This window comes from Manis javanica, chromosome 2 (assembly GCF_040802235.1).
Source record: "Manis javanica isolate MJ-LG chromosome 2, MJ_LKY, whole genome shotgun sequence".
In the NCBI taxonomy this organism is placed as follows: Eukaryota; Metazoa; Chordata; class Mammalia; order Pholidota; family Manidae; genus Manis; species Manis javanica.
In genome coordinates, this window is record NC_133157.1 from 110,992,473 (window position 1) to 111,011,321 (window position 18,849).

An 18,849-nucleotide genomic window follows, 5' to 3' on the forward strand; every position below is an offset into this window, starting at 1 on the left:
AGGAATGTTACCCAAATTGAACTTGAGAATTTCTGTGCAGAGGGTGTTTTTTGTCCTTAGATCTTTCTGAACTATTCAGAGCACTCTGCCTAGAATTCTTAGAAATAGGTTTGTCCAGTTGTATTATATGTGTATTTAGAATAGGGATTGTTTTTATCTCCCCCTGCCCACTATTCTATTTAGTAAGTTTCTAACTTGTTTTCATGTTTACTTTTCTTTTCTCTTTCACTTTTACTGAGGAATTGGAAATAATAGTGTAAGAGGGTCAACTACACATACACATAGGATAACGTTTAAATAAATTCAATATTAATTGTTGCTTAGGTTAGCATTTCATAAGTACTTCTGGTACTTCTTAATGGCTTTCACAAAGCCTAAGACAAAAATTTACCCATTTTGCTAACTCTGAAAATCACAGAGTTCAATATACCTTCATAGAAGGGTAAAAAGATTAACCACTAAGACAGTTCAATAGATTTTATGGACTAGTCTGGTATCCTGTTTTCACAAGTAAGTCAAGTCAATATGGAGAGATGCATGAACAAACAAAAATATTGTTTTGCTGACACAACCATTAAAAACAAAGTATGTTGTAAAGTTTTGATCATTTTAATTTGGGGTTAAGCTTGTTATATGTCATTGAAAGATATCTTTTAAAAATATGTCTCAAATGATGAAGATTAGTTTTAATTTTGAGGATAAGTATGCATTGATCATTATTCCACTCCAAGTTAATCTCCAATTCCTACCATTATGCATTTATGTCTTATTACCAATAATAAAATTACAGGGTTTAGATATGTAGATTATAACACCACTTGGGCTATTTAATGTATATGAATGTTGTATTTATAATTTAACTCCAGAGGAATCATATCTAGTGGTTGGAAAATATTTTGTAAAGTATAATTTGTAATAAAATTTAGGCTGCTTATTTTAGGGATTAAAAATAAACTAGTGAACTTGCATAAGAGACAGACAAACTCACATTATATTATAAGTGGAAGAACATAGCTGTAATTATTCTCTCCTAACAAAGGCTTTTCACTCCAAGAATGTAACAAATGGTTTTTATCATTCCGTCAAGGTCTTACTTTTTCCATACTTTGTTGGATCCTACCATTTTTAATGAAGAACCAGATCACAACAAAAAAAAAGTCCTAAACAAAGAGTAATATTATAACTGGGAAAAACATTTCTCCAGTAAGTAAAACAATTATTAATCTGTGTGAAGATTATTTCTTTTCTTGTAAGAACTATGCCCTTTTATGAAGTATTATCCACTATAGATTCCTTTTTGAATTTCAGAATGCACTTTCTTCTTTTGCAAGTAAAGCCTCTGTGTGATGGTGAAAGGCAATGAGGGCACATATAATTACTGCTTGGTACTCTGATAATGTGTAGTTTATTTGTAATATCTTCAGTGTTACTCGTTATCACTCTAAATATTTTATCTACCAAGATTTTGAATGTTAATTCTAAAATGTCAGTATTTCTTGTTTATCAGATTCATCATACTATATATGCTATCATATAGAAACAACCTACCATTACAGAGCCATTACTGCATCAAACATACCTTTGGAACAACCAGAAGACAATTAATAAAATGAGAATAAGCATATACCTTTCAATAATTACTTTAAATGTAAATGGACTAAATGCTTCAGTCAAAAGACATAGGGTGGCTGAATTAAAGCAAAAAGACCCATTTATATGTTGCTTACAAGAGACTCCCTTCAGATCTAAAAATACATGCAGATTGAAAGTGAAGGGATAGAAAAAGATTTTCCATGCAAACAGAAATGAAAAGAAGGCTAGAGTAGTAATACTTGATTAGACAAAATAGAGTTTAAAACAAGAACTAACAAAAGCCAAAGGGCATTACGTAATGATAAAGGGGTCAACTTGAGAAAGGGATATAAATTTGTAAACATTTATGTATCCAACATAGGAATAACTAAATATATGAAGCAGAGTTTAACAGACATAAAGGGAGAAATTAACAGTAATACAATAATAGTAAAGGCTCTTTAAGACCTCACTAACATCAATGGATAGATCACCCAGACAAAAATTCAATAAAGAAACACTGGCCTCATATGATACATTAGACCAGAATCACTTAAAAAGTGTATATAAAACATTTCTTCCAAAAATTGCAGAATACATATTCTTTTCAAGAGCACAAAGAACATTATTGAGGATAAGTCACAAGTTAGACCAAACAAGTCTCAATAAATTCCAGAAGACTGGAATCATATAAAGTGTTTTTTTCTGACCGCAATGGTGGGAAACTAGAAATAACTGCAAGATAATGAAAAATCACAAACACATGGAGACTAAACAACATGCTACTGAATAACCAATGGGTCAACAAATAAATCAAAAAGGAACAAATGAAAAATGGAAACAACTTCCCAAGATCTATGAGACACAGCAAAAGTACTTCTAATAGGGATGCTCACAGTGGTATAGGCCTAACCCAAGAAATAAGAAATATCTCAAACAATCTAAATTTACACCTAAAGGAACTAGAAAAAGAATAAACTCCAAAGTTAGTGGAAGGAAGGAAATAATAAAGATCAGAGAAAAAACAAATGAAATAAAGACTAATAAAATGATTGAAAAGGTCAGTGAAATTAAAAGCTGGTTCTTTGAAAAAATAATCAATAAACCTCTAGCCAGACTCATAAGAAAAAAAGAGGGCCCAAATAATATCAGAAATAAAGGAGAAGAAATTATACAGCTAACACAGAAATACCAAGAATCATAAGAAACTATGATGAACAGCTATATACCAACAAACTGAAAAACCTGAAACTGATAAATTCCTAGAAACAGGCAAGAGGATTAAAGATGGAGGCATGAGAGGTGAGACACAGGCTTCCTCCTAAAACTTCATATAATATGAAAATATAATAAATAGAACTAACACTGAGAGAGCAACAGGAAAGAGGACTGCAACAGACTGCATATACCTGGAGAAATGAGCAGACCTCACGGAACAGGGCAACATACCAAAGCGGTGGCCCAGGGGGACCCAAGTCCCTGCCCCACCCCAGCTCACTGGTGGGAGGAAGAGAAACTGAGCAGGGAGGGAGTGGACACCTGGGACTGCTGAATACCTAGCTCCAGAAATCTGCTCTGGGAGCACAAACCTACATTTCATGGTGCTTTCATCATACTCTCATGATTACAGGGTTGGAAAGCTGGGACAGGTGGACTTCCTGGGGAGACTGGGATTCTGGCTGCTTGTGGAAAGCAGGGATCTATATCTGGCAGCTCTGGGACAAAAGCTTATACCTGTGTGCTCGGTCCACTGGTTCAGGCAGTGGAGGCAGGCATAGCAGCTGGGAAGCAGGAAACAGCTCTTTCCTTCCCCCAGGCACCAATACCACTCCCCTGTGACCCCCAACATTGCTTCAGGGGCTGAACATCTCCAGAGAGTAGAGCTTCTGGACACTAGAGGGCACCATATACAAATATGAAATGCCAAAGGAACCTGGTCCAGAGTAAAATTATTACTACAACTCCCAAAAAGATTTAAATGACATGGAAATCATGACTCTTCCTGAAAGGAAGTTCAAAATAAAAATCATTAACATGCCAATGGAGGTACAGAAAGATATCCAAGAACTCAGGAATGAATTCCGATCGAGATCCAATCATTAAAGAATACAATGGAGGGTATTAAAAGCAGGTTGGATATGGTGGAGGAGACGACAAATGAAATAGAAACCAGAGAAGAGGAATACAAAGAAGCTGAGGCACAGAGAGAAAAAAGGATCTCTAAGAATGAAAGAATATTGAGAGAACTGCATAACCGATCCAAACGGAACATTTGCATTATAGGGATACCAGCAGAAGAAGAGAGAGAGAAAGGGATTGAAAGTGTCTTTGAGGGGGTAATTGCTGAAAACTTTCCCCAATCTGAGGAAGGAGATAGTCTCTCAGGCAATGGAGGTGCACAGATCTCCCAACACAAGGGACCCAAGGAGGACAACACCAAGACATATAATAATTAAAATGGCAAAGATCAAGGGTAAAGACAGACTATTAAAAGCAGCGAGAGAGAGAAATAAGATCACATACAAAGGAAAGCCCATCAGACTAACAACAGACTTCTCAGCAGAAACCTGACAGGCCAGAAGGGAGTTGCATGATGTATTTAATGCAATGAAGCAAAGGGCCTGGAACAAAATTACTTTATCCAGCAAGATCATCATTTAAATTTGAAGGAGGGTTGAAACAATTTTCAGATAAGCAAAAGCTGAGAGAATTTACCTTTCACAAACCATCTCTACAGTCTATTTTGTAGGGACTGCTACAGATGGAAGTGTTCCTAAGGTTTAATAGCTGTCACCAGAGGTAAGAAAACCACAGTAAAAAAAGTAGGACAGCTAATTACTAAGCAAATGCAAAATTAAATTAATTATCCCCAGAGTCGATCAAGGGATAGACAAGCAGTACAGAATATGATACCTAATGTATAAAGAATGGAGGAGGAAGAAAAAGGAGGAGAAAAAGAAAAGAACCTTTAGATTGTGTTTGTAATATCATATTAAGTGAGTTAAGTTAGACTCTTATATAGTAAGAAGTTAACCTTGAACCTTTGGTAACGACAAATCTGAAGTCTGTGGTGGCAATAAGTACATACCTATTGATAATCACCCTAAATGCAAATGGACTGAATACAAATTCAAAGACATAGAGTCACTGAATGGATAAAAAAACAGGACCCATCTATATGCTGCCTACAAAAGACTCACTTTAAACCCAAAGACATAAACAGATTAAAAATGAAGGGATGGAAAAAGATATTTCATGCAACTAACAGAGAAAAAAAAGCATTAGTTGCAGTACTTGTATCAGACAAAATAGACTTCAAAACACAGAAAGTAACAAGAGACAAAGAAGGACATTACATAATGATAAAGATGTCAGTCCAACAAGAAGATATAACCATTATAAATATCTATGCAACCGACACAGGAGCATCTACATATGTGAAACAAATACTAACTGAATTAAAAAGGGAAATAGAATGCAGTGCATTCATTCTAGGAGACTTCAACACTCCACTCACTCTGAAGGACAGATCAACCAGACAGAAAATAAGTAAGGACACAAACGCATTGAACAACACTTTAGAACAGATGGACATAACAGACATCTATAGAACTCTACACCCAAAAGCAGGAGAATACATATTTTTCTCAAATGCACATGGAACATTTTCAAGAATAGATCATATACTAGGCCACGAAAAGAGCCTTGGTAAATTCAAAAAGACTGAAATTGTATCAAACAGTTTCTCAGACCACAAAGGTATGAAACTAGACATAAATTACACAAAGAAAATGAAAAATCCCACAAACACATGGAGGCTTCACAACATGCTCCCAAATAACCAATGGATCAATGACCAAAAAAAAAAACAGAGATCAAGCAATATATGGAGTCAAATGACAACAACAATTCAACACCACAAAGTCTGTGGGACACAGCCAAGGATGTGCTAAGAGAAAAGTATATTGCAATACAGGCCTCCCTCAGGAAAAAGAACAATCCCATATGGGCAGTCTAAACTCACAATTAATGAAAGTAGAAAAACAACAACAAATGAGGCCCAAAGTCAGTAGAAGGAGGGACATAATAAAGATTAGAGCAGAAATAAATAAAATTGAGAAGAATAAAACAATAGAAAGAATCAATGAAAGCAAGAGTTGGTTCTTCAAGAAAATAAACAAAATAGATAAACCCCAAGGCAGACTTATCAAGTAAAAAAGAGTCTACACACATAAACAGAATCAGAAACAAGAAAGGAAAAATCACTACGGACACCACAGAAATACAAAGAATTATTAGAGAATACTATGAAAAATTATATGCTAAAAAACTGGAAAACCTAGAAGAAATGGACAACTTCCTAGAAAAATACAACCTTCCAAGGCTGACCAAGGAAGAAAGAAAATCTGAACAGACTAATTACCAGCAAGGAAATTGAACTGGTAATCATAAACCTACCTAAGAACAAAACCACTTTACAAGATGGCTTCACCTCTCAATTTTGTCAAACATTTAGTGAAGACCTAATACCCATCTTCCTTGAAGTGTTCCAAAGATTAGAAAAAGAGTGAATGCTTCCAAATTCATTCTATGAGGCCAGCATAACTCTAATATCAAAACTGGTAAAGACACCACACACAAAAAAAATTACAGACCAATATCCCTGATGAACATAGATGCAAAAATACTCAACAAAATATAAGCAAACAGAATTCAAAAATACATCAAAAAGATCATCCACATGATCAAGTAGGATTTATTCCAGGGATGCAAGGATGGTACAACATTCGAAAATCCATCAACGTCATCCACTACATCAACAAAAGGGAGGACAAAAACCACAATGATCATCTCCATAGATGCTGAAAAAACATTTCACAAAATTCAACATTCTTTCATGATAAAAACTCTGAACAAAATGGGTATGGGGGGCAAGTACCTCAACATAATACAGGCCATATATGATAAACCCATAGACAACATCATACTGAACAGTGAGAAGCTGAAAGCTTTTCCTTTAAGATCAGGAACAAGACAAGGAGGCCCACTTTCCCCACTTCTATTTCACATAGTACTGGAGGTCCTAGCCACGACAATCAGACAACACAAAGAAATAAAAGGCATCCAGATCAGCAAGGAAGAAGTCAAACTGTCCCTGTGTGCAGATGACATGATATTGTACATAAATAACCCTAAAGAAATCACCCCTAAACTACTAGAGCTAATATATGAATTCAGCAAAGTTGCAGGATACAAAGTTAATACACAGGAATCTGTGGCATTCCTATACAGTAACAATGAACTAACAGAGAGAGAAATCAGTAAAACAATTCCATTCACAATTGCATTAAAAAGAATAAAATACCTAGGAAAAAAACTAACCAAGGAAGTGAAAGACCTATACCCTGAAAACTACAAGATACTCTTAAGAGAAATTTAAGAAGATATCAATAAATGGAAACACATCCCATGCTCATGGGTAGGAAGAATTAATATTGTCAAATTGGCCATCCTGCCTAAAGCAATCTATAGATTCAGTGCAATTCCTATCAAAATACCAACAGCACATAGTGAATCTTCAAAGAACTAGAGAAAATCATTCTAAAATTCATATGGAACCACAAAAGACCTTGAATAACCAAAGCAATTCTGAGAAGGAAGTATAAAGCTGGGGGGGATTATGCTCCCCAACTTCAAGCTCTACTACAAAGCCACAGTAATCAAGACAATTTGGTACTGGCACAAGATTAGACCCATAGACCAATGGAACAGACTAGAGGGCCCAGAAATAAACCCAACCATATATGGTCAATTAATATACAATAAAGGAGCAATGGACTTACAATGGGAAAATGACAGCCTCTTCAGCAGCTGGTGTTGGCAAAACTGGACAGCTACATGCAAGAGAATGAAACTGGATTATTCTTTAACCCCATACACAAAAGTAAACTCTAAATGTATCAAAGACTTGAATGTAAGTCATGAAACCATAAAAATCTTAGAAGACAACATAGGCAAACATCTCCTGAATATAAGCATGAGCAACTTCTTCCTGAATGCATCTCCTCGAGTAAGGGAAACAAAAGCAAAAATTAACTCATGGGACTAGATCAAACTAAATAGTTTCTGTACAGCAAAGGACACCATCAACAGAACAAAAAGGCATCCTACAGTATGGGAGAATATGTTTGTAAATGACATATCCAACTAGGGGTTAACATCCAAAATATATAAAGAACTTATATGCCTCAACATCCAAAAAGAAAAAACCTAATTAAAAAATGGGCAGAGGATATGAAGTGACAGTTCTCCAAAGAAGAAATTCAGATGGCCAACAGGCACATGAGAAGATGCTCATCATCACTAATCATCAGGGAAATGCAAATTAAAACCACAGTGAGATATCACCTCACAGCAGTAAGGATGGCCAGCATCAAAAAGACTAAGAACAACAAATGCTGGTGAGGATGCGGAGAAAGGGGAACCCTCCTACACTGCTGGTGGGAATGTAAGCTAGTTCAACCATTGTGGAAAGCAATATGCAGGTTCCTCAAAAACCTAAAAATAGAAATTCCATTTGACCTTGGAATCCCACTTCTTGGAATTTACCCAACGAATACAAATTCTAAGATTCAAAAAAGACATATGTACCCCTATGTTTATTGCAGCACTTTTTCCAATAGCCAAGATACGGAAGCAACCTAAGTGTCCATCAGTAGATGAATGGATAAAGAAGATGTGGTACATATACACAATGGAATACTATTCGGCAGTAAGAAAGAAACAGATTCTACCATTTGCAACAACATGGATGGAGCTGGAAGACATTATGTTCAGTGAAATAAGCCAGGTGGAGAAAGATAAATGCCAAATGATTTCCCTCATTTGGAGAGTATAACAACAAAGCAAAACTGAAGGAACAAAATAGCAGCAGACTTGGAGACTCCAGGAGGGGTGTGGGAGGGTGGGTGGGATGGAGGGAGAATGGGAGTGATGGGTATTGTGTTTAGTACACATGGTGTGGGGGATCACAGGAAGAACAGTGTAGCACAGAGAAGGCACATAGTGAATCTGTGGCATCTTACTACACTGATGGACAGTGACTGCATTGGGGTATGGGTGGGGACTTGATAATATGGGCAAATGTAGTAACCACATTGTTTTTTCATGTGAAACCTTCATAAGACTGTATATCAATCATACCTTAATAAAAATAAGTTAAAAATAATTAATAGTGCAAGAGGGAGGGTGGAAATGGAGAGAAATGGGTAGTAACTGCAAATGGATACAAGGCCTCTCTTTGGGATGATAGAAACATTCCGTAATTAGTGGTGATCACTGCATAACTCTGTAAATACATAAAAAACACTGGACTATATACTTTTAAGAGGTGAATTTTATAGCATGTGAACTATATTCCAATTAAAATAAAAAAGAGCCTTGAACATCTTGTGTTCTGGAAAGCAGAGGAGTACTCGAAGAGTGATGAGGTCATGTCAAAACCAGCTTGCAGGAGCTCCTACAGACCAAATCAGAGACAATTTGAGCAACAGAATAAATGATGATAGTATAGGATTATAACCCACTGAATAAAAAAGAAAAGCATGAATCTTTACAACACAAATGAATCCTAAGTGTGATAAGAATAGGGACAGTTACATAGTTTCAAAGTTCCTCTTCACAAAAATACTACTTACCAAAGGAAAAAAGTGACTTCAGAGCCACAGCCTGGCAGAAAACACTCTTATGCAAGGAATCAAAGTGAACATTATCAGTAATGGGACAAATGGAAATCTGTACCTCCTGACAGGTTGCTATGAAAAGGACACAATAACACTGGGGGAGGTTTGGGATAGGAATGTAGAAACAGGAGGTATAAGGGAACTCCCTGCACTTTCTGCTCTATTTTGTTATGAACCTAAAATTGCTCTAAAAAATAAAATTTATTAAAAAAAATTCCTAGAAACATGTAATATTCCAGGACTGCATCACGAAGAAACAGAAAATATGAATAGACTTATTACAAGTAATGGAATTGAATCAGTAATTTTTAAACTCCCCAAACCCAAAAGGCCAGAACCAGATGGCTTCACAATTGAGTTCTACTAAACATTCAAGAGTTAATACCTACCCTTCTTAAATTATTACAAAGAATTAAAGAGGAACAAACACTTCCAAACTGAGATTATAGGCTAGAATACAGATTCCAAAACTAGATAAAGACACCACCAAATAAGAAAAACACAGGCAATATCCTTGATGAACACAGATACAAAAGCCCTCAATAAAATATTAGTAAGCCAAATTCAAAATCCATTAAACGTATTATATACCATAATCAAGTAGAATTTCTTTTGGGGATGTAAGGATAGTTCAACATCTGTAAATTGACCAATGTAATATGCCACATTAACAGAATGAATGCTAAAAATCATATTATCTCAAGAGATGTAGAAAAAGCATTTGACAAAATTCAGTATCTATTTATGATGAAAATTCTCAACAAAGTACATATGGAAGGAACCATACCTCAATATAATAAAGGCTTATTTGACAAATAACAGCCTTATGTTCATTGTGGCATTGTGTACAATGACCAAGATATGGAAGCAACCTAAGTGTCCTTTGATAGATCAGTGAATAAAGGGGATGTGGTTTGTATGTGCATGTGTATATTTATTGCATACACACAATGGAATATTACTCAGCCATAAAAATGAATGAAATCTTTCCATTTGTGACAACATGGAGGGACCTAGGGGGTATTATACTAAGTGAAATAAGTCAGAGAAAGACTAATCCTATATGATTTCACTTACATCTAAAATACAAACAAAATTACCTAATAAACAAAAAGAAACAGAAACAGACTCCTAGATACAAATTGTTGGTCACCAGAGCAGGGAGGTATTATTGGGTGTCAGACAAAATACATAAAGGGGATTAAGTGGTACAAACTTCCCTTTATCCAATAAACATGTCATGGGGATGTAATGTATAACATAGGGGATATAGTCAATAATACTGCTATAAGTTTTCATGGTGACATATTGTAACTGGACTTAGGGGGGTAATTTCAAAATGTAAATAATTATTGAATCACAATGATGTACACCTGAAACAAACAGGATATTGTGTGTCAATTATATTTCAATTAAAAAAACACACCTTTGGGATGATACATTTATGATAAATACACCTTTGGATGTTAAAATCTGAAAATTTTAGCCTTTATCTTTTATTTAATAACCATTATTAAAAATGAATGTCCCAGATACAGTCATACAGATGGCATTAAGATATAGTAATATGAATAGAAAGCAATTCTTAGATGAGTTTTAGTTGGATAAGAAAAACATGTCCCACTTTTTTTTTTTCAAAGATAAAACTCCAAATTCTCTTGTCTTTTTTCTTTTCATTTGAAAAACAAAAAAATTATTCTGCAATGTCCACATCTTGGCTTTTGCTGTGTAATACCACAAATACAGTTATTTCTGGGTTGTGTAGAAATGGGAAAGGAGGAAACTAGATAAGTTCAAATAATGAAATGACAGGAACTTTTTAACCACAGGGTAACAGTGACCCAGGGAGATAAAAGTTAGAATTAGATGCTGTTGGATACGACATTTTTCAAAATAGTCAAGTGCTATGAGACTCCCTAAAATATATGATACAGAATATTGTTAAGGTAGAAAGAACATTTTAATAAACTATTCAGTATTCAATTTCAGTTGCTTTTTTGAAAGACCCCATCGACCTTTATTTATTTAAAAAATTAAAACAGACTTTTCCCCTCCACCTTTTTCAGGATTGGAGATAGCCTTGGACACTGTGGTGGGACTTCAGGGAATATACACTGAGTAGAACACAATATCCCTGTGGAAGCAGTACCCCCTGGTGGGCATCACATTCAGTGGGAGTCACTGCAACACATATTGAGGGGAGGAAGGTGACTTGAGCGTTTCAATTAAATTTGCCCAGCTCTGCTGTGGAGATAACTTCCTTTTCTACTACCACTTCTCCCAAAAAAGCCCCATATATTCTGCGTACGTGATGTATAGACACAAAACCGCACAATGACTGTACAGGGCAATAACAACTCTGAGGTTTAGTTAGGTCAAACTACAGCCTGTCTGTTGAGTTCAAAACATTCAAATTATCTGAATCTTGAAATTGATACAGTGGTTTAGCTTCTGCCCAGAGGCATATACATTGCAAATATGATCAGATAAAAAGTAATATTCACTTGTTATATACTCATACAAATAGAGAATATTTGTCATTTCTCACCCTGATTTCACAGTGGAAGACTAGAGATGCATGCTTAAGTTCCTGGGCTCTAAAGGAATGGAGCACTGAGATTTCAGTGGCTCCTTCATGGATACTATGGAGGGTAAAACTCTGATTTTGAAATGTTAGTTTGTTTTATTTTTGCATATTTCCCAAAATGTCTGGTGTGAGTTGGGGAAAAGTTGCTTTGAGTATGGGATCCTCCAAGTGTGGTAGGCAGAGTTATTATAGAAGATTCTTGTGGGGATCAAGAGATGTGCCTGCTGAATTTGAACTACTGCATTTCAGCCATTCTCCTACCCAAGACCATTTAGAGATGACTATATCCTACCAGCATTCCAGGGACAAATAAGCATGTGAGTCTCATCGATCTATATACAATTTAACACTACTTGGTGGTACAATGGATGCTTTTTCTGACATAAAACACAATATTAAGACTAAGTTTTTTTTCTTTGCTGCACAATTTTATTTTGGAGGAGAAAAATGTACATTTTTGATGCTGTAACTTTTTCTATATTTGAACTTCTGGACCACTGCTCACACTTATTTCCTAAGTTTTACTTAGTTGTGTGCCTTATGGGACTCTAAGGTATTTCTTTTTTTTTTTCTTATATAAAGCAAAATTTAAGAATTTAGTTTTCATGTGGCTTCAATAAAAAAAATAAAAAATAAAAAAAACCCAGCCTTCCTGTTTCTCCAGTCACCCACATGACAAAAAGGAAGTTAAACTGTTTGCTGACATGTCTCTTATGGTTTGAGTCTGGGCTTCCTTCACAAGTTTTGCCAAACACTCAGCTTCCACAGACAATCTTTTGTGGGAGGTGACCTCATTGGAATCTAAGAGCAAAGGAAAAAAAATAAAAGCCATAATAATTGCAAACAAACCTTAGCTCTGGTGAAGGATTGCTTGCTGCACATTCCTAGAGTAGCTGGAAATATATACTTTCTGGATAGTTCTAATAAAATAGTAGGTCTCTTCACTTAAAAACAACACTTCTAACGGACATTCCCGTCCCTGCTTATAGTACTACCGTTTTTCAAGTTAGTAAGAAGAGTTAGGGTAATCTTTGATTCTTCCTCACTCATATTCAATTAATTGTTAAGTCCTAAAATCTCATCCAAAATTAATTTTCTGTTACTGCCTTCATGTGGTATCACTTTACTTTCAGAGTAGCAGTGTGCCTGTAACTCTTATGATTAATTTCATTCTCATTAAGCCTTCTCTCCACTTTCATCCTACCTTTATTTGTTTTGTCCTGTGCCTTTCACACATTTGTCATTTTTCACAACCATGGAGAGAAATCAATAAGGAAAAAAAAAGTGTTGATTGTCAAGTGATCTTATTCAGGGCCTTTGCTTGAACATTCACCTTACATAACTCTGGCACTCCTTTTGTTGACCTACAGGACTAAAACTTTTGCCTACTCTCCTGAATTCTTTATTTGTCAGGTGATGCTGTCTTTCTAGTACCTAATACTTCCTCTCCAGGAAAGTGATCTCAAACTTGTTCTGGAAACTACATCTACTGCCAGGCATACTGGTACTATTGCTTAATCCCAAGTGTCCACCCTGTCATGTGGCTGATATGTTTGCTGATTCATTTATTTCTGTAAAAGGAATGAGATATTAACCTTCCTAAAACATAATTTTGAGCATATGACTGTTGTAGTTATAAATCACCAAGAACTCTCCTTTGGCTCTGATTCTGGAACCAGGTAGGTGTGACACCCAGTTTTGTCACTCACTAGCACAGTGGCCAGCTGTGGAATCTCCCTGTGACCAAGTTACTTTATCTCATAACAATTGGTAAATTCTATTTGTGATTATTTCACTTTTGATTTTTGCCTTTGTGTTTAGAGGTAGAGTTGGTCTTCACTTCCTCTGTTGTCTTCTGCATTATTTTGTCTTTATCCTCTGTTCTGTCTTTATCCATTATCCTAAATCTCATAAAATGAGCAGAATGGATTTTCCACTTCCTTTTGTTTTTCTGAAATAGTTGGAACAAAAACAGATTATCGTTCCACAAAGACATGATGGTAATTTTTAAAACAATCAGATATGGGAGTTTATTTTATAATTGTTCACATAAATGTTTTCCTCAATTTTGTAAATGTGTATTTCATATTAAAAGACAAAAGAAAAAAACTAATCTGATGCAACGGCCATTTGGTGGGAGACTTTATTAATTTATCTGTGATTATTTTTGTTTTTGGTATTTTTTTCAGGTAAAGATATATTTTTTAAAAATTATTAGTATCATACTTTAAAAAATATCTACTGTGTACTTATCTCATTTTTTTCTCCATTCTGGAAATGAATTTTCCTTGCAATTAGATCAATTTTGCTAAATGTATTTTGATACTTGTAGTGTTGGCTGCATTTAAGTTCATGAGGAATTACTCTTTTAGCTACTTTTATTCCTGTTATATTTTTTCCTTTTCATCATTATTTTAAATTAATTTGGCTCTATTTTTACTTTGCTGCTATAGCAGTTTTACTATTTTTTTAGCAGCTTTACTTTTTTTTTTTATTGATCAAATGGTTGTTAACAATAAAATGTGTATAGGGGACTCAATGCTCAATGCACAATCATTAATCCACCCCAAGCCTAATTCTCATCAGTCTCCAATCTTCTGAAGCATAGCGAACAAGTTCTTACATGGTGAACAAATTCTTACATAGTGAATAAGTTCTTACATGGTGAACCGTACAAGTGCAGTCATCACAGAAACTTTCGGTTTTGATCACACATTATGAACTATAAACAATCAGGTCAAATGTGAATATTCATTTGATTTTTATACTTGATTTATATGTGAATCCCACATTTCTCCCTTATTATTATTATTTTTTTAATAAAATGCTGAAGTGGTATGTAGACGCAAGATAAAGGTAGAAAATATAGTTTAGTGCTATAAGAGGGGAAATGTAGATGATCAGGTGTGTGCCTTTAGACTAAGTATTAATCCAAGCTAGACAAGGGCAACAAAACATCCACGGATGCAAAAGATTTCTCTCAAAACAGGGGGGGTGAGGTTCTAAGCCTCACCTCTGTTGATCCCCAATTTCTCACCTGATGGCCCCCCTGCGACTGTGCCTGTCTTAGGTTGTTCCTAACTTGAGGAATCTTACCCGTCTCTGGCTAACCAGTCATCTTCCGGCGCCATACAGGGAGATGTAAAGTTGGTAAGTGAGAGAGAAGCATTATTGTTTGAAAAGGTTGGCTTTTTACTTCTTTGAAGATTTATACCCTGTGGCTTCTATGCCCAGCATTTGTCTTGAGGTATCTTTACCACTTGGAAGAATTATGATACTCGGTAAATTCGATATGAGGCATGAATTCTATTTAAGGGTGGTAATTAGGAAGGAAGAAGAAAAGCTATAGGAGTAGCAGACGGAAGATAACATGGGAAGATTGATTATTTCTTTGACATATCTTATAGAGTAACTTAAGCATGTATAGGTTTTAAACTACTAATTAAATTGCGCACACACATTAACATAATAGGAATACAGTTACATAAGCAAAGCAGACCTATAATTACCAGCCATCACCAGTGAAACCAAGAAAACCAGTTAGGCACCCTAGGCATTTGTGAAAATTTATCTAGCAGCTTTACTTTTATAAGTTTTTCTTAGATATGTTTTCCAAACAATTTCTCTTCAAACTTTCTATATTCTCTTTAAGCAGCATGTAATTGGAATTTTTTTAATTAGCAATACAATGCCACTAAATAATTTTCATCCATTTAAATGGATTGAGATTGCTGGTTTTAATATTTCTATTATTTTATTTTGTACTTCTTATTTAGTATTATTTTTGTTTCATTATTTTCTCTTTTCCTGGTTTCTGTCGGCTGGTAGACTGCAATTTTCTTTCCTCTTTTCCTTCTGTTAATGTTGAAAGCTATATATTTTATTTTTATCCTTCAGTGGTAAATTTAAAATATATTCATAGCTTTGAAATTAGGTGATCAAATAGGTACAAACATTTGTACACCCATGTTCAAAGTGTTATTCACAATAGCTAAAAGGTGAAAGCAATCCAGGTGTCCACTGATGGATGAATGGATAAACACAATGTAGTCGGTATAATCACACAATGGACTATCATTCAGTCTTAAACAGGAAGGGGATTCAAATACATGGTAGAGCACGAATGAACCTTGATGCATTCTGCTAAGAGAAATAAGTTAGTCATAAAAGGACAAATACTGTACGACTTGATTTACATGTAGCACCTAGAGTAGTCAAATTAGTAAGAGACAAAGTACTGCGACAGAGTTCAGGGTAGGTAGGATGTTATTGCCTAATGGGTACAGCATTTTATATTTACAAGATGAAAGCATTCTGGAGATGGATGATGGTGATGGTTGCACAATAATGTGAATGTACATTAATACTTCTTACTTCTACACTTAAAAAGGGATAAAATGGTAAATTTTATGTTATATATATTTAACAATAAAACAATGAAGGAATATATTTACAACTAATATTTCTCAAACAAATCCTAAATTGATTTGGAATATCTACCTTCTTCTGAAATAACAAAGGAATTTAACTCATATAGCTACTTTTTAAACTCTCCTCTTTTCAATGTTATTCTTTTCCAGATTTTAGTTCTGATTTTTTAAAACAAATTTTAGAGGCGGAGCCAAGATGGCAGCATGAGTAGAGCAGTGGAAATCTCCTCCCAAAACCACATATACCTATGAAAATATAATGAAGACAACTCTTCCTAAAATAGAGACCAGAGGACACAGAACAATGTCCAGACCACATCCACACCTGTGAGAACCCAGAGCCTTGCGAAGGGGGTAAGATACAATCCCCAGCCAAGTGGGACCTGATCGCCCCTCCCCCCAGCTCCTGGCAGGAGGAGGACTCGGAGCGGGGAAGGAGAGGGAGCCCAGGGCTCCTAATCACCCAGCCCTAGCCATCTGGACCAGAGCACAGACACAGTGCATGCATGGGATCCTGGATACTAGGGACACAGGGCAGCAGGACCGGTGAGCGGGTGCCTGAGGACAAAGAAAATCATGCGTTTTTTTTTTTAATTATTTATTTAATTTTACTTAATTTTATTTTTGTTGTTGTTGTTGTTTTTTGGCGAGTGCTTTTTGGAAGTCTTAAAGGGGCAGGGTGGGACAGTTAGTCCAGAGGCAGGGAACCTGGGGATCCTGGGCATTCCAACCCCCTGGGCAGCAGGGAGCACGGAGGACCCTTATGGAAATAAATAGCCTCCCGGCCACTCCCCCTCCAACGGGGCTCCACCATTTTGGAGCAGCAGCCCGAGCCAGGTCATGGCCACAGAAACAGCGGAGATAAACTCCATAGCAGCCGGCAGGAAGCAGAAGCCCTGTCTGCGCACAGCTGCACAGCACAAGCCACTAGAGGTCGCTGTTCTCTCAGGAGAGGAAGGCCACAAACCAACAAGAAGGAAAGCTCTTCCAGTGGTCACTCATACCAGCTCTGCAAACTATCTCTATCACCATGAAAAGGCAAAACTACAGGCAGACAAAGATCACAGAGTCAACACCTGAGAAGGAGACAGACCTAACCAGTCTTCCTGAAAAATAATTCAAAATAAAAATCATGAACATGCTGACAGAGATGCAGAGAAAAATGCAAGAGCAATGGGATGAAGTCCGGAGGGAGATCACAGATGCCAGGAAGGAAATTACAGAAGGGAACCAAACCCTGGAAGGATTTATAAGCAGAATGGATAAGATGCAAGAGGCCATTGAAGGAATAGAAACCAGAGAACAGGAACGTATAGAAGCTGACATAGAGAGAGAAAAAAGGATCTCCAGGAACGAAACAATACTAACAGAACTGTATGACCAATCCAAAAAGAACAATATCCATACTATAGGGGTACCAGAAGAAGAAGAGAGAGAAAAAGGGATAGAAAGTGTCTTTGAAGAAATAATTGCTGAAAACTTCTCCAGACTGGGGGAGGAAATAATTGAAAAGACCACAGAAATACACAGAACCCCCAACAGAAAGGATCCAAGGAAGACAACATCAAGACACATAATAATTAAAATGGCAAGGATCAAGGACAAGGAAAGAGTTTTAAAGGCAGCTAGAGAGAAAAACGTCACCTATAAAGAAAAACCCATCAGGCTATCGTCAGACTTCTCGACAGAAACTCTACAGGCCAGAAGAGAATGGTATGATATATTTAATACAATGAAACAGAAGGGCCTTGAACCAAGGATACTGTATCCAGCATGATTATCATTTAAATATGATGGTGGGATTAAACAATTCCCAGACAAGCAAAAGCTGAAGGAATTTGCTTCCCACAAACCACCTCTACAGGGCATCTTACAGGAACTGCTCTAGATGGGAGCACTCCTAAAAAGAGCACAGAACAAAGCAACCAACATATGAAGAAAAGAGGAGGAGGAATAAGAAGGGAGAGAAGTAAAGAATCTCCAGATAGTGTATATAACAGCTCAATAAGTGAGCTAAGTTAGGCAGTAAGATACTAAAGAGGTTAACCTTGAACCTTTGGTAACCACGAATTTAAAGCCTGCAATGGCAATAACTACATATCTCTCAATAGTCACCCTAAATGTAAATGGAATGAATGCACCAATCAAAAGACATAGAGTAATAGACTGGATAAAAAAGCAAGACCCATCTATGTGCTGCTTACAAGAAACTCATCTCAAATGCAAAGACATGCACAGACTAAAAGTCAAGGGATGGAAAAACATATTTCAGGCAAACAACAGTGAGAAGAAAGCAGGGGTTGCCGTACTAATATCAGACAAAAGAGACATCAAAACAAAGAAAGTAACAAGAGATAAAGAAGGACACTGCATAATGATAAAGGGCTCAGTCCAACAAAAGGATATAACCATTCTAAATATATATGCACCCAACACAGGAGTACCAGCATTTGTGAAACAAATACTAACAGAACTAAAGGGGGAAATAGACTGCAATGCATTCATTTTAGGAGACTTT

The 18,849-nt window shown here is 36.0% G+C and overlaps 1 protein-coding gene across 7 annotated transcripts in view; it reads right to left on the bottom strand.

Moving 5' to 3' along the window:
• MALRD1 (MAM and LDL receptor class A domain containing 1) overlaps positions 1–18,849 on the bottom strand; it is a 672,837-nt gene that overhangs the window by 106,368 nt on the left and 547,620 nt on the right. For 3 of the 7 annotated variants that reach the window (XM_073229124.1, XM_073229120.1, XM_073229122.1), the window contains one exon: positions 7,416–7,466. The exons of 2 other annotated variants lie outside the window; for them this stretch is intronic. In XM_073229124.1, the coding sequence (XP_073085225.1) occupies positions 7,416–7,466 (51 nt within the window). 2 more of the 7 variants (XM_073229126.1, XM_073229125.1) reach the window with 2 other exon arrangements.